Raw genomic sequence first — 22,361 nt, forward strand, 5'->3', positions numbered from 1 at the left:
GACAAGCATTTTCATGTAGCAGAAAATGTATTTGTTTAATTTGAAGGATCACAGTACAGTGCAGACTTTTAATAGTTTGGAATGGAGTGAATGAGTGCTGCAGAGAGAAGAAGATGACGAAACATGCGCTTCTATTACTTGCCCTAACTGTGGTGAGTATATATATATATATATATATATATATATATATATATATATGCAGAAGCTTGTAGACCACTTGTTGTACTAATGATAGCCGTAACTGCATTATACTCGTAGTTACATCTTAAAGAGGACGATCGTGGGGATATGGAGTTCTCAGTTACAAGCATGGGATGGTGGTATTTTCAGGCTTCCACTCCACGGTGGTATACATACGCCCATCTCGTGCAGATCAGGCCACGCCAAACAAGTCTACATGGTACTGAATGAGACATTTACGATTATTGATAGATGTCTGCAGTCTAGACCATTTGAACTGTGAGGTTGATACCAGTGTGGAAAGAACAAAACTTGCCACCAATGCAAGCAATCCATTGTGTTATCATATACGAAGTGTCCAGAGATGGAGGGCCAGAAAAAACTCTGTGAAAACGAACAGCATTTTGCAAACGACTCCATAACTAGAATGGAAATGTGGGAAACACAAGTTATGATGGATCCTCACTGGCCTTAAGGATCTGAAAATTACGCCTCCTACCCACCAAGAGAAGTGGACTAGATGGTATACTCTCAGTCGCCTACACTCTGGAGCTGGAAAATTCAGATATAATCTCCACAAACTGGGATTTGTAGTCACCATCTACCTTGGACCACTTGCTTTGCTGGATCCTCATTGGCCTTAAGCATCTGAAAACTCCGCCTCCTACCCACCAAGACAAGTGGAATACATGGTATGCTCTCAATCACCTATACTCTGATTTATAGTCATCGCTACCAACTACCTTGGACCACTTGCTTTGCTGCTAACAATACCCTTCCACATGCACTGATGAAGATGTTCTCTGAGCACCTTCAAATGCACTTGAGGTTGCTCAGTTTGGGGATCCATGATGTAGTCTTCCATGCACCGAAACATTTTTAACTTACTTGTTATATATATTCTGTATTTGTGTGTGTGTATCTTTATATTGATGCTTCTGATACAAATAAAAAACATCATTCCATTTAAGTGTCATGAAGAGGAGACGGAAAAAAGGCAAATAAGAAACACTGAAGTAGCTTATATGATGAGAACTTTATTGAGATAAGAAGCATGACAGGTTACAGGCGGTGACGTCACGGTGCAGCAGGTGTGAGGACGGGAAGAGGCCGCTCAGCCCCAGTGTCCCCAGCCGCCTCCCCAGCGACCGCCCCAGCCGCCTCCCCAGCGGCCGCCGCCCCATCCGCCTCCCCAGCCGCGGCCGCCCCAGCCTCCCCAGCCGCCTCCCCAGCGGCCGCCCCAGCCGCCTCCCCAGCCGCCCCATGCAGATTCGGCGGTGTTCAGGGACTCTCCATTCCCATCTGGCTGTGGTGGTGCGTCAGCAGGCGCCATGTCAAGAGGTGGAGCACACATGGCTACCACCGCTAGCAGTCCTAGCAGCAACAGCTGGAACAATAAACTCATCATATTACTGCATGCTGAATTTGTCAAATTTAATCTTATATTTAAACATTTAGCTTAACATGGAACTGTTCAGACAGCACTGTAAGACATACATTATCCTTCCTATCCAACCCCCATCTCAAGTAGCTACAATCTGAAACTCGTAAGAAGTAATATCCTCATCGTCATAAATTTTTCATCTATCATTGGGTAGTTTAATTCATTATCATTTATTTTTGTTTTTGTCCCCTAGCCCCACATCAACTGAGGGTGGACTGTCAGCATTACTACATACATCCTACTCTTCAGCTAAATGGGTTTAACATTTATAAATTTGAAACAATGCATGAGAAGACCCAGAGAAAGGCCTCTGTAACCGTGAGTGAAATGCCAGAGTATGCAGTGCCAGTTACTTTGCAAATTAAGTGGGATCATGCCCATATAAATTTTATGAGAACTCGAAATAACATAGTAATGGTGTAAAAAGACTGTCACTTCTTTAAAGTTAAAAGAATATAAATAAAATAGAAATAAAAATAAAATAATGTACTGAAACATAAAAATGCTTTTAAAATGAGCACTATACATTTTTTTTTAAATTATTAGGACTATCAAAAGTAAGATGTACCATTAGGGGACGTTAGCTTCATGGGTGCTTATACCATAGTGTAGGAATAAGTAAATGGTCAAGAAGCTTGTAATATGGAAATGAGGATAGGTGTGCAGAGTTGATGGTAGGAGATGGGAATGGAGTACGGGCCTAGATTGCGGTCAGGGTCATGTCACGAAGAGGAAAGGAAGACATAAAGTGGAGAAGGAGATTGTGGTATGGTACAGGGGAGGAGGAGAATTAGAACTCATGCAGCGGATAAATATTTGGGTAGATATCAGGGGTTCGGGTAGATATCATTATTTAAGAGTAGGAGTCGTTTGTAATATATCTCTATAGGTGCATCAGGACTATAGGGTTGGAAATGTGAGAGAAATCATTGGGGAAGTGAAATTAGAGTTTTCAAATGGGATAGGATGCGTGAGCGAGTTAAATGTGAGCTTTGAGGACACTGAATCAAGACACATATTTCGATTCTTTTACGTTCAAGGAAGGAAGGAAGGAAAGATGATTAGGAGTTAACGTTCCGTCACCAACGAGGTGATCAGAGACGGAGCATCAACTCACACTGGGGAAGGGTCGAGAAAGGAAAACAATCGGTTCATTTTGAAAGAATACATGATCGGTTTAAGGAAACCGCGGGAACCATAAATCTGGCCAGAGAGGGTCAGAATGCGACCGAATGTATTAACATAGCGCTACGTCGCTCGATCACTTTCACATTCCAGTAACTTATGATCAACGGTTTCATTACCTCCAGTGCATGGACACTCCGAAACGACACTAGTAAGCCTTCAACTTTCTGTGTCCTGTTAGCACCGCTGTGAAATTACAAGAGATCGGTAGTCTGATCGCCAGTCTTTGGTGCACCGTTAGAAAATATTCTTTTGTTATGATTCCTATTGTACTGTGTTTGCCATTCTTTCTCCCTTTCTTCCAGAGATGCTTTTCGTGACATTTGCAAAGCGAATGTTTTGACGTTTGATATATCTAAGTTTCTGTTGCGATATGGATGCCTCTTTTGTCAGATGGTCTGCTAGCTCATTTCCTGTGTGTGCTTTAGTCCATGGAAAGTAGATAACCCTCTTATTCTCTTGCATCATTTTTGTCCTGTTTCCTGTTTCTTCAATTTGGTATTGTGATGGTTTGGATTCCCCAAAGAATGTAATATTGTTTTACTATCGGTCTGCTCACTGCTGTTGGTTGTAAGGCATCTAAGGCGTTTAGCTTTTCGAGAGCCTTTAAAGTGGCCTTTAAACTGACTGATTAATTGAACATTCAGTTGCCAGTTTATATTTCGTCAGCTATGTCGGCTTTTTGTTGACGAAAATTGCTGTGCCTGATGCGACTCCTTTTTCAGTTTTACTCTCGTCATTGTTTTATAATTCTGTCAAGTAGTGCCGCCTTTCTTTTTTCCTTTCGCTAAGGACGACAATATTTTTAGCTGGATGAGATCAGTTTTGACGAGCACCAGCACTTTCTAATATTTCTTTAGTATTTCGGGTATTAATTTCTTTTGTATTCATTCACCATTTCCTTTATTTTAACAATAATTGGTTTTAGAACTGATAGAAAACACGGCGATTCGTTTGTCTGTTCTACAGGGTTTGGCAATCTTGATGTTAATTAATCGTCACACTCGTCTTTACTTATTACAATTATACTGTCTTGTTAGTGCGTTAATCCATACTGGTAGAAATTGTTGCAGTAATAATAATCATTACAATTACTGTTATTATTAAAACTAATGATATTCAATTTACACATACGCATGGGCATCCATGTTCGTAGCAAGGAAAGAGAATTGATAAAGGCTGTTGCTGACTGAACACTGCCATGTGCAGGCATAAAGCTCTATTAATTGGTTACATCTCTTTGTGATACTTTTAATTTGAACTGTTTAGAGTTTTGACGCAAGCTGCATCCTATTAAATGGAATTTTGTGAACTTCCTAGAATAACTCATTCCTGGACATAGTATCTCTGGCATGGCTTAAGTGGTCTCATGTAATTTGTGGGAGGGGTGGAAAAAAATAAGAACTTTGATGATTATTATATAAACCACGAGTAGCTTCAAATGTTCGCTGCGGTGCACATAAACTTTGAAACATTGACAATAAAGCAAAAAAAAAAAAAAAAATGGTTCAAATGGCTCTGAGCACTATGGGACTCAACTGCTGTGGTCATTAGTCCCCTAGAACTTAGAACTACTTAAACCTAACTAACCTAAGGACATCACACACATCCACGTCCGAGGCAGGATTCGAACCTGCGACCGTAGCAGTCGCACGGTTCCGGACTGCGCGCCTAGAACCGCGAGACCACCGCGGCCGGCGAAAATAAAGCAGTGCTTATTCACGGTGATAGACGAAACGAAGTATGTCCTGACGAGACGCAGTTTCTCGCAGTTCCTGGCGCAGCAACTGGCCACATTCCAACGGAAGACCTTGTAGCGGTCACTGCAGACACGAAAGACATATCGCTGACATTACGGCAACAATGATCAGCGATTTTACACGCGATTGGCCGGTGCAAACAAAGTGAGTAAGTGACTTTTAGCTTCCCTCGCATACAGATCAGTATTGTGGCGCATTTACATTTGAATGTTTGCTTTCGCAACAGGAAAGCGTAGGCGCGTTGGCAGAGTACGGCTCTCTGTTCCAAAACGGTGTGTGAGGCAACTGCGGCGGTCCTACGGGGACAACAACCACTTCTCTCGCTCTCTTTTCTAGAGTTTATCCTGTCGAACGAGCTCTTCTGATTTCCGTGGGTGGCAAAATTGTTTTGATTTTAACTTTGTGGTTGGATGTACTTCCTGTAGCCACAGTCGGTAATCATGAGGGATGGAGGTCGTGCTCGTCGTCTCTGTGAATGATGTTACGTTTGTCCTGCGTTTTGTCGTATTTTAACTGCTTGTGTATTGTTTTTACTAAGGCGGAGGTTTGGGGATTACACCAGCGTATGCATGAAAGAAAGTGTGTAACCACCAGGAAACATCGCTCAGGCTGGCCAGTGTTCCGAACCAACACCGCAAAGATTCGATACGCTTCAGGCTCATCTCCTAGTTTCGTAAGCTAACACACTGCGCGTTAAGCTGTACGATCAGGTCTTAAGTAATGCTGATAAACTGTGGAATTGCCGTTACAGGTGAATTAAATGACACCAAAGGGCCCATGAGTAATCAAATAATGTAACAGAGTTTGTTACGTCGCAGTAGAAACAAACAAGAATAAAAAAGTTCAAGTCTACGTGAATCTTTGGAAAAACAGAGGCACCAAAATATTTGGAAACTGATTATGGGAGAGTAGAGTAGACTATAAAATTTAAACATGTAGCTGAAATAGCACAGAAAAATACTATGAACAAAGAAGCTTATTTAGCAAGGACAAGGAAAATGAAGGCGACTTTTCAACTATCAATAATCAGTATAACAAGAAATCTATTTCCACAAACACGAAACTCATGCACTACAGCACAGCCATTAAATCAGATGCGATTAAGTGAAATCTAAAAGATGGAAAGGAAAATAACCTTGTCTTGGACATGGAAACTAAGAAGTAATAAAGAAATTTATAAATACATGGAACCAATGTCAGACGCAATGAGGAAGAGAAGACTTGTATTCTGCGGACATTTAAAATGGATAGATGAAAATAGGATGACAAAAATTTTTTTACTTCTTTCATAGAACCCCAAAAAATCAGTGACATGTATCAAAGAAGCTAAAGCAGGCCTGAGAAAATGGAAATAATGGGGGAAGAAATAAGAGAAAGAAAAGTTTAGCGCAACAGTAAAAAGTTTCAAGAGCTTCCAGGAGAAAACATAGCAAAAGGTAGGCGCCGTATGGACAGAAGAAAGAAGAGAAAAACACATGGAAAGAATGAAAAACTAATGGAAAAAAGAGAGGAAGAGAGAAGGAAGACATAATTTATTTCATGTTGTTCTTGTCAGAACAAACCAATGCAAAAAGTCCTCTTATGTCTCCCTCTCACTCTGTGTGACTATAAAGACCTCGATATCGACACACACATGCACGCACACACACACACACACACACACACACACACACACACACACACACAAACTTACAAGGCACACATATGGGAGGTAAGATAACATTTTTGATGGATAAGCTTCAGACTAGCAAAATGAGGAGACACACATTTCATGAACAAACAATTCAGTAATCTGACCTTGAGTGTTGCATAGGGACATTGATGAGAGTTTACTGAGTAAAAAACTGGTCTCTCTTATTCGTCAGTTTTATTAATTTCTTCAGTCTTAATCAGGATGAATTACAAACGATACTTAATGACACCCGAAATCATAATATTTGGTAGCATGCCGAAGCAAATGCACTGGAACAGCAGTTATAACACACGTTCACTGTAATACTTTATCCAGTATACAGCTGGCGAACATCATCTGAGAAATACAACAAATAGCCGCATTTTGCATTTTAATTGGGGCTTGATGCGTTCAAAACTTAGTTTTCAAGTGCATTTATGAAGTTAAATCTTTGTCGTAATGTGGTCGATTTTAAATTTAAATGGTGCAACTGCTTCTGTGAAAAATTAAATTCATTTTTTGAGTCACTCTATATGTTACGTATTCTAGATGTAGAGATCTGGAAAAAATGTCGCACTTTACGTCGTCAGTTAATTACAACGTTAATACATACGAGCGTAAGTATTTTCACTCGCTTCGAGCGATTTAAAGCTGCATAAACTGTATTACATTAGTGAACTATTAAGACGTATTTTTGTGCTTATTATTTACATGGAGCGTCTAAAATTAATTTTAATGTGCCACTTGTTAGAAAAAGAGGTAAGCGTGAATTTATGGTCCAACGTTATCACATGGGATTAAAAATGTGTATACCTTAAGCTCAGACGCCTTGACCTTTGTTTTGAACTGTTTAAGAAAGATAGACCATTTCGTAATTCACCTATATCAACGTAGAAAAGTGCTGAAATGCTTGTAAACAGCGTACTGCGAAAGCGTTTGAGAGCACATGGGAGGTAACTCTTCGTATACATCCAGTATATTGTATTTTTCCTTCCTAAGGCGTCTCGTGATTCGAAATTACTTGCTTGAGCGGGAGAGGACGCGTACTACAGCACATCGCAACCCATTCTGACCACCGCGGCATGCCTAGCCGCAAAAAGTGACGTCATTCTTCACGGTAACAACAGCATCATTACAGGAACAAAAACCCTCTTATGCTATGGACGTATACTAGCAGTGATAACATTCGAATTTCAATTCAATGAGCATTTCTGTTAATTTTCAAATGGGCAATATCGACCTGTTAGGTTCGTAGCAACCCGTTGTGTATTTCACAAAGACTTCAAATATGGCAGCAACACTTTAGAATGGGTTGCAGCAACGTTTTCTTTAGAGGTGAAACACACTTTCCCATGATCCCCTCCAGAAATCAGGGTTCCTTTCTCCTCCACTACAAGTGATTTCGGATGTTCGTCTCAATATATACACTCCTGGAAATGGAAAAAAGAACACATTGACACCGGTGTGTCAGACCCACCATACTTGCTCCGGACACTGCAAGAGGGCTGTACAAGCAATGATCACACGCACGGCACAGCGGACAGACCAGGAACCGCGGTGTTGGCCGTCGAATGGCGCTAGCTGCGCAGCATTTGTGCACCGCCGCCGTCAGTGTCAGCCAGTTTGCCGTGGCATACGGAGCTCCATCGCAGTCTTTAACACTGGTAGCATGCCGCGACAGCGTGGACGTGAACCGTATGTGCAATTGACGGACTTTGAGCGAGGGCGTATAGTGGGCATGCGGGAGGCCGGGTGGACGTACCGCCGAATTGCTCAACACGTGGGGCGTGAGGTCTCCACAGTACATCGATGTTGTCGCCAGTGGTCGGCGGAAGGTGCACGTGCCCGTCGACCTGGGACCGGACCGCAGCACGCCAAGACCGTAGGATCCTACGCAGTGCCGTAGGGGACCGCACCGCCACTTCCCAGCAAATTAGGGACACTGTTGCTCCTGGGGTATCGGCGAGGACCATTCGCAACCGTCTCCATGAAGCTGGGCTACGGTCCCGCACACCGTTAGGCCGTCTTCCGCTCACGCCCCAACATCGTGCAGCCCGCCTCCAGTGGTGTCGCGACAGGTGTGAATGGAGGGACGAATGGAGACGTGTCGTCTTCAGCGATGAGAGTCGCTTCTGCCTTGGTGCCAATGATGGTCGTATGCGTGTTTGGCGCCGTGCAGGTGAGCGCCACAATCAGGACTGCATACGACCGAGGCACACAGGGCCAACACCCGGAATCATGGTGTGGGGAGCGATCTCCTACACTGGCCGTACACCACTGGTGATCGTCGAGGGGACACTGAATAGTGCACGGTACATCCAAACCGTCATCGAACGCATCGTTCTACCATTTCTAGACCGGCAAGTGAACTTGCTGTTCCAACAGGACAATACACTTCCGCATGTATCCCGTGCCACCCAACGTGCTCTAGAAGGTGTAAGTCAACTACCCTGGCCAGCAAGATCTCCGGATCTGTCCCCCATTGAGCATGTTTGGGACTGGATGAAGCGTCGTCTCACGCGGTCTGCGCGTCCAGCACGAACGCTGGTCCAACTGAGGCGCCTGGTGGAAATGGCATGGCAAGCCGTTCCACAGGACTACATCCAGCATCTCTACGATCGTCTCCATGGGAGAATAGCAGCCTGCATTGCTGCGAAAGGTGGATATACACTGTACTAGTGCCGACATTGCGCATGCTGTGTTGCCTGTGTCTATGTGCCTGTGGTTCTGTCAGTGTGATCATGTGATGTATCTGACCCCAGGAATGTGTCAATAAAGTTTCTCCTTCCTGGGACAATGAATTCACGGTGTTCTTATTTCAATTTCCAGGAGTGTATCACCGAACAGTGTTACTCACAGATATCTAAACGATGTTAAACAGCATCTTGAGTTAGCTGCTAACTCTGCCTGATAAATCTAAGTACAATAACAACTGAGGTCCTATTAAGTTTCGTTGCAGCACACCCGGTGTTTCGTTCGCTTTTGATCAACATTATCTGTCCAGCATAACACTGTTGGATCCATTGGTCAAAAATCCTTCGAACGTTTTTCTAATTCTAGGAAAGCAGGATCTTCTTGCTCCCCTGTATCACTCACTGAAACATACTGCGACTAAAAAGAATATTTCTATTCTGATGTGTTACTGGTTTGTTTTAGAGAATCCTTTTCTTAGGCAATGAGTAATGTTTCGGTTTAGAATATGATCCTGCCAGCTGCTGTGGCCGAGCGGTTCTAGGCGCTTCAGTTCGGAACCGCGTTGTAGCTACGATAGCAGGTTCGAATCGTGCCTCGGGCATGGATGTGTGTGATGTCCTTAGGTTAGTTAGGTTTCAATAGTTCTAGGTTTACGGGCTGATGACCTCAGATGTTAAGTCTCATAGTGCTGCGTCCATATTTACACATTGGGCCACTGAACCCTTCCGATATGTACGTTGTAGGACCATATTCTAAATGGCTCAAATGACTCTACCAGTGGCCCAAGGTGTAAATATGAACGCAGCAATTATTCCATCTAAAACTGCGGAATGTCTGGTAAAACATTGCAATTAATCTCCGTAGTCTACTGTCTTAATTCTTCTCAGGTTCGTGTTTTTTGTTCTGCCTCATGAATTAAAATAATACTTCTTTTTCAAGTGACTGTTTCTTCTGTCACCAGGAGTAAAAACGGGAAAAGTCTGTAATATTCCCAAATGAGATGATAATTTCATGTACGAAATTAAGTTGAACTTAGAAACATAGTTTCAACGGTTTGAGTACTGGATGCAAAGAGTGTAAGAACCACAGGGAAAACGTTTAGATGTGCCATTAATGTAAGCGACGCTATTCCGGACGGAGAGTTCAAATGGCTTTGAGCACTATGGGACTTAACATCCGAGGTCATCAGTCCACTAGAACGTAGAACTACTTAAACCTAACTAACCTAAGGACATCATACACATCCATGCCCGAGGCAGGATTCGAACCTGCGACCGTAGCGGTCGCGCAGTTCCGGACTGACGTGCCTAGAACCGCTCGGCCACATCGACCGGCGGACGGAGAGTCATTCCACATTTTGGGACTGGTGAGGCAATAGTGAGACTTGATTGTGCAAGAGTCATCTCAGGCGCTAGGGAAATAACCATTGGAATTCATTGTCCATCGGAATACTTTTGCTCCTATGCGTGACTCCAGCAATAAACTGTGACAGCAGGAAATGTCCCGATTGTTAGAAGTCTACAACTGCTGTCAAAGACTGGCGTCTTAACATCTGACGTCTTTATTTACACCGGTAGTTAAAATGAAACTGCATAATATTTTGATACTGATATGTGTCAAAGTAACAAACAACTTCGCAATTTACAGATGTAGTGCTATTGGCGACCTTGAAGACTTGTTTGAAGGCCAAGCGCTATGTGATGGACATTTAGTGCGATGCTTTGTTTTACGTTACATAGCACCGTGAAAGCATGGTTCAATCAGCCTGGTTCCTGTAATGAAGCTGTTGTTATCGTGAATCTATGTAGCTGTCAGACTGGGTTGCAGTATTCCACCGCGCGATAACACCAGGAACCCAGTAAGACAGAAAACGATACATTATTTCACCTCTGAGGAAGAAAGGCGCCAGGTACTGAACTCAACTCTAGCTGATGTACGATTTACCAAGAATACACAGAGGTTGTTTCACAAATTTCATTACAAATTTCTTGGGGTTGTAGAAGGGATTTTGTAGATGCGGTTTTGATAAGAAACCCTCGTCCAGAAACGTACCGTTTGAGTATAAAATAAGTTCTAAAATCGGATTATTTTCAAATGTCTCGCTTATCGGGACGGAATGTAATGGTACAGCTGCTATAAGGATAGCATGACCGATATCCTTGGCAGCGAGCTACGAAGCAGCAGGTGATGGCGCGCCTTGCTTTCTAGAACCTTCTGCCTTTTCCGGCGGTCAGTGCACTGCCGAGTTACGTGAAGTCGGTCGAGTGAACACGCAATGCAAAATTTCTGAGCCTGAATTTCCCGAAGTTGAATTATGAAGTGTTTAGCAGCCGATTTATTGAAATATTATTTTGGAACAGAAATGTGAAATCGTTCGCAGCTTTTCTGAAGTGCATGATCTTTAAAATTTGTCAGTATCGTCAAAGGAATGAGTGTGATACCGTTAGGCGTTTTTTCCATCGTTTGAAGAGGAACCTCAGCCACTTTTACGACTAATCTGGTAGTAACTAATTACAGTTACGCCAAGTACGGTTTAGTTTTTCTGTATCTCAAGAGAGATACAGGTGCCGGCCGGCGTGGCTGAATGGTTCTAGGCGCTTCAGTCCGGAACCACGCGACTGCTACGGTCGCAGGTTCGAATCCTGCCTTGGGCATGGAAGTGTCCTTAGGGTAGTTAGGTTTACGTAGGTCTAAGCTCTAGGGGACTGATGACCTCTGATGTTAAGTCCCATAGTGCTCAGAGTCATTTGAACCATTTTTTTAGATACAGGTACGTTCGGGACTTGGAGGGTTGACTGTAACGATCCACGGAGGTGCACTCGGGTTTGTGGACCTTGTGCATGAAAGCATGTGTCGCAGATACAGCATGTTCAACGAACAGCAGGGTCACCATGTGGAGCAGCTCCTGTAGAGTACACGGGCTATAACACACTGTCTCCGCTGAAAGCGTGCCGTGAAGTGGCAGATTTGAAAGTGATCCGATCTTCAATCTTTTGTTGCATCGAACGGTTCATTACCGAACACAGGTTCCCCATAAAACTTTATTACTAAGATCGCTGTACAACACATTGAAGCCTGTAAGCAGAATTTTAAAACACCCTGTACGGTACATCATTATCTGCTCATGTACATTTGATCATGACCATTGGGTCGAAATTCAGCAGAGCTGTCAATTACAGTTTTTTATAAGACAAAGATCGTACTCAAATTATGACTTTCTTCGACCAATGTTTGAAACCTCTGAAGTCCAGCAAGAGAAGAGAATCTTGATACTTGCTTCAGCATGTACACATTGTCTGAACGGAGCTATAACCAAGGACACTGGTAAATTCAACATGTGACGTTAGTAATCTACAACTGGATTGAAGCTACGACACTGGAACTATCAGGCTATTTAATACTGAGGACTTCTATATATGCCAAGCGTTAGCCTTTAATGAAACTGTTTCTAACGGTTGGCATTCATGCAGAATCGAGGGCTTGGTTAGGTTCAAAACGTGTGTTAGTCAGTCAGTTAGTTAGTTTCTCGTTCCATGGATCGTTTTGCATAATAAATTGGAATGATATGGAACAAGCCATTTTACATTCCGTGACAAATTTGTGAATAGGGCTACATGCCATACTTTTATAACTATTTTCTCTTTTTATTTTACTTATTTATTTATTTACTTTTACAGATTTTGAATTAGTATTGCACACAGTCCATCTTTTACACATTGCAATAATAAAAATTCTTCTGCGGAATAGATGGAGTTGTCAAGGAGAAACTTTTTCAGTTTGTTTTAATTCTTTTTACTTGGCTGTCTGTCAGACATTTTATATCACTAGGTAAGTGATCAAAATTTTTTTGCTCGATTGTGTACCCAATTTTGTGCTAAAGACAACCTTAATGCAGAGTAATGAATATAATTTTTATTGTGGAATTGTAATTATGAACATCATTTTCCTTTTGTAGTGGGATATTTGCAAGAGACTTCATGAGGAAATACATATACTGTGAAGTATTAGTCAGAATGTTCGACTCCTTAAACAGATGTCCACAGCATCACAAACATTATATTAACAAAAAGGTTAGGGAGTGTAAGTAGATGCACTATCTGCAGAGTACAACGAAACCATTAATATTTATATTTCGCTTACCACGTTAGGGGTTCGGTAAAGGACTCATATTACATCAGAAATACTAGAAGGAAATGCGGTATGTTCCCTTGTTACAGCAGATGTGTCTCTGAAAAAGTTGAAGTCCACAGCTGTGGTGAGAAAATAAATTTTGACGGTGCCGTTGAGCAATTAAAATATAGCTGAAAGTTGTTTCTGTCTTATTAGCCGTCTGAAATCGTAAATGAACTTTTGAACCTAAAATACCTACTAATGGTGAGCCAGTACGCATATAAGGCTAATTATATAGGATGGCCAGAAACAATCTGAAAAGCTTGTAAGGGTATTGGAGAGTAGGTTGTGCTGAGAAGTAATTGTTAAGAAAAAATCGATACTTACGCTGTTTCCGAGTTAATTAGCATTCAAGTTAGCCAGCCAGGCCGTTGCTGCGCATATTCAAGCGACCCACGAGATACAATTAGTATCAGTTGTTCTCAGAGCGTAGATGATAGCGGACGAGACTGCTCAGGCTTTGGGTCGGGTTCGATGCTTACTACCATCCCATGCCCAATTTTTGTATCGCTCTCTTGTTCGGTTTTAGAAAATCAAGCGAAAATGATTTTTGCTACATCATTTCTCTCTCTCTTAAACTGACGGGTGGAACGGTCTTATTGCGTAACGTCAATGCTAATTAACTCGGAAGCGGCGCAACGTATCGAATTTTTTTCTTATCAATTGTTTCTCTACCCTATCTACTCTCAACCCCCTTACAGGTTATTCAGACTGTTTCTGACCAACAGGGATAGATTGAAAAAAGGAAGTAGACAGTGTAGAAGTTGATGGTGAAACAGAAAGTGCTTTAAAATGAAAAAAGACAACGAGCAGTTACTATTGCGACAATTACTTAGATGGTCAATAACACGATAGTGCCTTCTGTTTCTCTTAGTTCATCTTCAGTGACGACACAGAAATTTATTGCAAAAAACTGCGACACTATTGTTCACATTCAAGTATTTTGTGTGGTTAGTAACCATTTGCACTTCTGATAAGGTATAGAGGAATTACAGCGGTTCTTTTTTTTTCTTTTTTTTTTTTTTTTTTTTTTTTAGAAAAAGGAATCGCACAAAATGAATGAAGAGACCCATGGGAATAATTGGAAATATTGTTTTCACCAAATGTTTTAAATCATTGAACTTATAGAATCTCTTTGCATCATGCTCATTCTCTCTGTAACGCAATATGAATCACTACTGTTAAATTGTGCACGATTTGATTTATAAATGGCAGCAGAAAATACTCAACTTCGAAACCTGGTAGTCCTATTCAGAATAATTATCGATACTTTGGCATATGCTGAATATCGATAAGTAGCTGAAAAAACTGAACGTATTGTCAGCAATATATGCCACTATAAGCCGAATGCGATGTAAGTCTTATACCACTAAAGTGTCAGTGGAATAATATTCACATTAAAATATTCAAAACTAAAATATGATGCGTTTTTGAAAAGCAAAAATGAGGCAAGATTTAGATGATATGAACCACCAACTAAAAATCAGATTACAGAAATAAACACCGTAGTCTTGTGAGAGGAAAAAACCTGCAGACGAGCCGGCCGATGTGGCCGAGCGGTTCTAGGTGCTACATTCTGGAACCGCGCGACCGCTACGGTCGCAGGTTCGAATCCTGCCTCGGCCATGGATATGTATGATGTCCTTAGGTTAGTTAGGTTTAAATAGTTCTAAGTTCTAGGGGACTGATGACCTCAGCATTTAAGTCACATAGTGCTCAGAGCCATTTGAACCATTTGAACCTGCAGACGGATCAGTGTGTCTAAGGCTTCAAGAGACAATGTTGTTGGAGGGTATGTCGACTTCTCTACGGCCGTTAATGCGAGATACCGAAAACGAAGCCAGCATTTCCCTATTAGGCAATCCAACAGTTTAATTCCTAGAGATGTGCGTTCGCTGCCAGTTCTGCAAATGAATACTGCGTCACAGTGATAAGAATCGAAAGCAGGTGCCGTACGTGGTAGTCATACCCTCTGACCTTCTGCAACTAAGATGAATTCAAATGGTTACTATTTTAGCAGTATGATGTCGGGAATAAGACCCTCACAAAACTAAGTTTTATAAATGCAAATTACATTTAACATTGCGTAACACGGCTTGAAACTGTAGTTGAATCAAACGAAATAACTCCTATCCATCGCACAGAGAAAAATGCTTAAGTTTAGCACGTATATATAGGGCTATAGGACACCTTCGGATCATATATGTGTATCAGATCTTTTCAAAAGAGCTCAAAGGAGCGCCGTGCTGTTCTGGAAAGAAACGTTGTTAGTATAGGCACATGCCAGCCACATACGTAATGAGTGCGCGCAGAAAAGGCTTTGAGCAGTGTTGGCATGACGCTTTGTTTACAATGGAGGCAAAGAGTGCGCTGGAAACCTCTGCTGGGTCTCTGGCCTGTCCAAGGACAGGGCTTTCACCTGGGCACACAACTGTAGACGCGCCTCTTCGCCTAACGTTGCGTCTAACAACGTAACACGCGGCTCTTGCAGTAGTTACGATATTGCTCGAGTTCGTGTTGTCCTGCCGTTTTAACTGGATTTCTGTTTAATAATGGAGTAATGATTTTCAAAGAAAATACGCTATTTTTAGTAACTTAGTGACTGCCTGAATTTCAGCAATGTAATTTACAATTCCATAAGACAGTGCAGTCTGTTGATACGTCATCAAGTGTTACATATATTTACTCCAGACCAGTTTCATTGTGTATGACAGAAAGCAGTTTCTTGAAATTACACAAGTAACATAATTGCTGATACTAGCCGAGCCTACACGTTGCACTATTGTATTTGACCACGAACGGCATCTATTCAATGTCCTCAAAACGTTACAGGCGTCAGTCGTGGTCAGAACACGGTTCTGTGTAGTTTTGAGTGCACTGTGTCGGATCCAATTGAACTCTAAGTGCTGCCAACTTGTGGCCGAATTTACGTCCCAAGAGTGAAACACGGCATGGGTTCAGTGTCAATTTGGGCAAGCATATCGTGATATTCCATGAGTACCATGGCTACTCTTCACGGCCGCATTATTTCCAAGGATTATGTGAGCATTTTGGATGATCCAGTCCATCCCATTGCACAATGTTTGGTCCCCAATGGTGAAGCTTGTTCCTAGACGACAAAGACCCTGTTCACACAGTTCGTATCGACCAGAACTGGTTTTATCAGCACGAGGATGAATTTCCGCATCTCCCCTGCCCTCCACAATCACAATATTATTAAGCCTTTGTGACTTACTTTGGAGAGAAGGGTGCGTGATCGTATCCACCTCCATCTTCATTACCTGAACTCAAAAATGGTTCAAATGGCTCTGAGCACTATGGGTCTTAACATCTGAGGTAATCAGTCCCCTAGAACTTAGAACTACTTAAACCTAACTAACCTAAGGACATCACACGCATCCATGCCCGAGGCAGGATTCGAACCTGTGATCGTAGCGGTCGCTCGGTTCCAGAGTGAAGCGCCTAGAACCGCTCGGCCACCGCGGCCAGCTTACCTGAACTGGCCACTGTTTTGCAGGAAGAGTAGTAAGATCCCTTGAAAACCATACAGGATCGGTATTAATCTATTCTGAGATGACTAGATGCAGTTCTGAATGCCAACGGTGCCGACCGCGGTGGTCTCGCGGTTCTAGGCGCGCAGTCCGGAACCGTGCGACTGCTACGGTCGTAGGTTCGAATCCTGCCTCGGGCATGGATGTGTGTGATGTCCTTAGGTTAGTTAGGTTTAAGAAGTTTTAAGTTCTAGGGGACTGATGACCACAGCAGTTGAGTCCCATAGTGCTCAGAGCCATTTGAACCATTTGAATGCCAACGGTTTTCCTGCACCGCATTAGGTTCAAATCAAATGGTTCCAATGGCTCTGAGCACTATGGGACTTAACATCTGTGATCATCAGTCCCCTAGAACTTAGAACTACTTAAACTTACCTAAAGACATCACACACATCCAAGCCCGAGGCAGGATTCGAACCTGCGACCGTAGCAGTCGCGCGGCTCCTGACTGAGCGCCTAGTACCGCGAGACCACCGCGGCCGGCACCGTATTAGGCATGGCAGTATCTTGAGTTTCTGATTTCTCCACATTTTTGTCTATCTTTTAATTTCCCGTATAAATGTGTCAGACTTTTAAAATAGTTCGTTAATTTCATTTCAGTTTTTGGTTCATACTCAGGACTTTTAGCAAACGCCTACATATGAGCTACTAGGAAATTTTCACTGTTTGTTACTGTTACTAACTAGTAACTGTGTTCTGGTTGATTATTATGGGAGAACTATGCCCACAATCATTTTGTGTTGTACACAGTGAAACAATGAACCTGCCAGTCGTAATAATTTCACCACTGATACCTTCAGGTTGAGAAAAATCAGTGTTTGGTTTCTTCCTCTGTTCGAATTTTAATGATTTAAAAGTTGTTCAACATTTTTTTCCTAGAGACAGCTCATGCGTTTGAAATAGTACCCACAATAATGTGACAAATTGAACGTGTTCGCTTGTGAATCATTAATTTGCGTAAAAAAGCACCATGGAGATCAGAATATGAAGAATGTCTTTGCTGGATCCTTAGTAAACTTACTTTTAACCCACCGCGTCAGAGGTCAAGCGCAGATTTAGTCTAATGCGAAGAAAATTTTAGCTATCTCCTTCGTTTGAGCTTGTGCGCGGACTGACAGAATGGTTTAGTCAGGTCGAAAGTTTGCTATATTTAACAGGTTCAGGCTTCAAAGAAACTTTCTAAAGTAGTTCGGTACCTTTCACAGTATATTATCCAATAAATTTCACTTTTTCTTTGTGAAGGGAGTAAGACACTGAAACATCGAAGCGGGTAAATACTACAGGCATACTCACAACCATAAAGAAAGAAAGAACCTTTTTGATGAAATTCGTTGGCAGTATCTCCAAAAATTAGTAAGAGTTTCCAAATCAAGTGCATGTGTCGCTGTAGTTTACGCTGGTTAAGACCCCAATCATCAAGATGTCCAGCAATCGTTTAAGGCGAGAGCCTATGCGTTTCCCTCGCGCAGTATTCTATCTTCCCACTCTCTAGTCCGAAATTTGTCTCTAGAAATCTTGTTGGCCACCTGAGACGTTGCGCGCTGTTTTTCCCTTTGATATTGCTGTTGAATTATTCGGATGTCTTGCTTTTTCGTGTTAAAACTGTGTCCACCAATTATACCTTGGTGCCTGTTCAGCTGCAAACGGGAAATGATATTCTTCTTACGCTGGATGTAAGAGTGATAAGGATTCTTTTACCGATCTAGAGATGTATTCTGACAAATAGCTTGTTAACGGATTGAGATTTTCACTCTGCAGCAGAGTATGCGCTAATATGAAACTTCCTGGAGAATTAAAAGTGAGTGCCGGACCGAGAGTCAAACTTGGAACTTTTGCCTTTCGCGGGAGGTAGGAGGTAGGAGACGAGGTACTGGCGGAGGAAAAGGTGCGACGACGAGCCGTGAACCGTGACTGGGTAGCTCAGTTGGTAGAGCACTTGCCCGCGAAAAGCAAAAATTCAGAGTTCGAGTCTCGGCCCGGCACAAAGTTTTAATCCGCCAGAAAGTTCCAGTTTGATAACGGCTTCATGTACTTTCCATGCCAGTGACGATATTCAGACGTTACTTGCAATTTTATCTGCGAGGTGTTTTATAACACTTCATGCTATGAAGCAGGCTAAGAAATACTGAAAAATAAGATTTAAACTAGGAAAAATAGCAACCAAGTTCAAATGAACTGTTGGTCGGTCGTTCGTTTTTAGCTTAGTTGCGAGTCCGTTGTTACTTTAAATGCTGTGGCCTCCTTGTCTAGCGGTAAAACGCGTTTCTGGAAGCCGGAAAGTCGCGGGATCGAATTCCGGTCGGAGCACGGAATACTTCATTCTGCCTTTAACTTAGTCTCCAACTCTCAACGATGTGAAGATTCACAAGAAAAGACATGTGGTACGGATTCCAAGTTAAACTGTAGGTCCTCTCTCCCCGGTCGGATTACATGGACACAGTCCCCGAAGTGGCGTCCAATTGAAAGGTTTACACCATGCCGTTGAGTGTCACTGAATTGTTATTATTAAATGTTTACATTAATGGTGTATATCCTAATAAATTTCTAGAGACAAACATTGAATGTTTTAAACGCTCCGTAAATCAATGCGTGTAATGAATTTTGCTCTAAGGTTGTGAATAGATGTGGACGTATCAGACTCTTCCTTGCCTTACTTAGGCATATCGCTGACGTGCGGGTGAACGTGTGCCTTTGGTCTAACAGGGGAGTACAAGAGAACATTGGCGGGAGAGCGAATCATAAACCTTGCAAAATTTATTGAACTATAGGAAGAACCTTATCTACATCTACATCTACGTGATTACTCTGCTATTCACAATAAAGTGCCTGGCAGAGGGTTCAATGAACCACCTTCAAGCTGTCGCTCTACCGTTCCACTCTCGAACAGCGCGCGGGAAAAACGAGCACTTAAATTTTTCTGTGTGATCCCTGATTTCTCTTATTTTATCGTGATGATCATTTCTCCCTATGTAGGTGGGTGCCAACAGAGTTTTCGGAATCGGAGGTGAGAACTGGTGATTGAAATTTCATGAGAAGATTCCGTTGCAACAAAAAACGACTTTGTTTTAATAATTGCCACTCCAATTCACGCAACATGTCTGTGACATTACCTCCCCTATTTCGCGATAATACAAAACGAGCTGCCCTTCTTTGCACTTTTTCGATGTCATCCGTCCCTGATGCGGATCCCACACCGCACAGCAATACTCCAGAATAGGGCGGACAAGTGTGGTGTAAGCAGTGTCTTTAGTAGACCTGTTGTTCTTTCTAGGCGTTCTGACAATGAATCGCAGTCTTTGGTTTGCTCTACACACAATATTATCTATGTGTTCGTTCCAATTTAGATTATTTGTAATTGTAATCCCTAAGTATTTAGTTGAATTTGCAGCCTTCAGATTTGTGAGACTTATCGCGTAATCGAAATTTAGCTGATTTCCTTTAGTACCCATGTGAATAACTTCACACTTTTCGTTATTCAGGGTCAGTTGCCATTTATCACACCATATAGATGTCTTATCTAAATCATTTTGCAAGTCGATTTGATCATCTGATAACTCTGCAAGACGGCAAATGACAGCGTCATCTGCAAACAGTGTTAAGACGGCTACTGAGATTGTCTCCTGTGTCGTTAATATAGATCAGGAACAATAGAGGGCCTATAACACTTCCTTGGGGAACACCGGATATTACTTCTGTTTTACTCGATGACTTTCTGTCTATTACTAAGAACTGCGACCTTTCTGACAGGAACTCATGAACGCAGTCGCACAACTGAGGCGATACTCCGTAGGCACGCAGTTTGGTTACAAGAAGCTTGTGGGGAACAGTGTCGATTGCGTTCTGGAAATCTAAAAATATGGTATCAATTTGACATCCCCTGTCGATAGCACTTATTACTTCATGAGTGTGAAGAGCTAGTTATGTTCCAAATGAACGACATTTTCTGAACCGTGCTGACTATGTGCCAATAAATCGTTTTCTTCGAGGCACTTCATGATGTTCGAATACAGTGTATGTTCCAAAACCCTACTGCAAATCTACGTTAGTGATATAGGCCTGTAATTCAGCGGACTACTTCTACTTCCCTTTTTGGGTATTGGTGTGACTTGAGCAATTTTCCAGTCTTTAGGTACGGATTACGGTCGCAGGTTCGAATCCTGCCTCGGGCATGGATGTGTGTGATGTCCTTAGGTTATTAGGTTTAAGTAATTCTACGTTCTAGGGGACTGATGACCTCAGATGTTAAGTCCCACAGTGCTCAGAGACATTTGAACCAATTTAGGTACGGATCTTTCTGTGAGCGAGTGGTTGTGTATAACTGCTAAATATGGAGCTATTTTATCAGTATACTCTGAGAGGAACCTGACTGGTATACAATCTGGACCGGAAGCCTTGCTTTGCAACACCGAGGATATTTACTTCTATGTTTCTCATCTTCGCAGTTGCTCTTGATTGGAATTCAGGAATATTTACACCGTCTTCTTTGGTGAAGGAGTTTCGGAAAGCCGTGTTGAATAACTCTGTTTTAGTGTCACTGTCATCAGTAACTTCACCGTTGTTATCGCGCTGTGAAGCTATTGATTGCATCTTGCCACTGGCATATCGCCAGAAATTTCAGAAATTTCACTTAAGACTCGATATAGAGCTTCCCTGGGGAATGCGCAGATAAGATTAGACTAAATAATAGCCCGTACAGTGACAAATAATCCGCCATTCTGTTCACACTACAATAGTGATCGGAACAGAAGTACGTTTTCATACACGGCATTCTAAATCGTGTCCTGTGCCATACACTATGCGATGCCTAAAATGGTATAGATGAAAATTTAGAGGTATAAAGTACATTAAGGCCGACGCTAATTTTGCGCTGCGCGCTCAGGAGCAGACGAGGCACTCACCGATAAGCGCAGCATTGTGGTCGTCCCGCAGGTTCGGCTCTTGTGGCGTCACTGGTGGTCTCCACAAGTCTGTCGCCGACATCGCATCGAGGGGCTTTAAATACTCTGGCGACCAGGACGCGGCGGGCGATTGCGTTCAGAATGACTGGACCCTTGGCTCCGCCCACTGCGTCCCTCCACACACACACACACACACACACACACACCAGTGACAGAAGCGCCCGGCGCAGAGTGGACACTCGGGTGTCTCCCTCTCTCCCACCTGGTCCTGGTAGAAGTCTCTGGCTGTGGCCTTGAACCTTGCCGAGGTAGCTCAACTGCCGCCGTCCACCCAGAAAGTGCACATCCTCGCAGTGACCAGCAGTTCCGAGGAATGTGAGCGGTACAGATCAGCGGCTGTTAGAGGCGGCTGACGCAGCATGTTCAGGCAGAGAACAGCTTTGTCAAGACTTTGAGAAGTCACCGCACGGGAAAAACCGCGTTGCCATCTCTTATGAAACTTTTAAAAACTTCGGTACTCTTCCTTCTACATCTACATCCACACTCCGCAAGCCATCTGACGGTGTGTGGCGGAGGGCACTTTGAGTACCTCTATCGGTTCTCTCTTCTATTCCAGTCTCGTATTGTTTGTGGAAAGAAAGGTTGTCGGTATGCCTCTGTGTGCGCTCTAATCTCTCTGATTTTATCCTCATGGTCTCTTCGCGAGATATACGTAGGAGGCAGCAATATACTGCTTGACTTCTCGGTGAAGGTATGTTCTCGAAACTTCAGCAAAAGCCCGTACCGAGCTACTGAGCGTCTCTCTTG

General features: G+C 42.7%; 1 protein-coding gene across 1 annotated transcript; it reads right to left on the minus strand.

Moving 5' to 3' along the window:
* Nucleotides 1–1,197: 1,197 nt before the first annotated feature.
* LOC126266623 (protein FAM98B-like) lies at nt 1,198–21,661 on the minus strand. The gene is made up of 2 exons (XM_049970974.1): nt 21,555–21,661; nt 1,198–1,567 (listed from the first exon to the last, which is right to left on the minus strand). Exons 1-2 carry the CDS (start codon nt 21,567–21,569, stop codon nt 1,295–1,297), a joined length of 288 nt encoding a protein of 95 aa, XP_049826931.1. The 5' UTR covers nt 21,570–21,661; the 3' UTR covers nt 1,198–1,294.
* Nucleotides 21,662–22,361: the final 700 nt, after the last annotated feature.

Source organism: Schistocerca gregaria, chromosome 4 (assembly GCF_023897955.1).
Source record: "Schistocerca gregaria isolate iqSchGreg1 chromosome 4, iqSchGreg1.2, whole genome shotgun sequence".
Taxonomy (NCBI): Eukaryota; Metazoa; Arthropoda; class Insecta; order Orthoptera; family Acrididae; genus Schistocerca; species Schistocerca gregaria.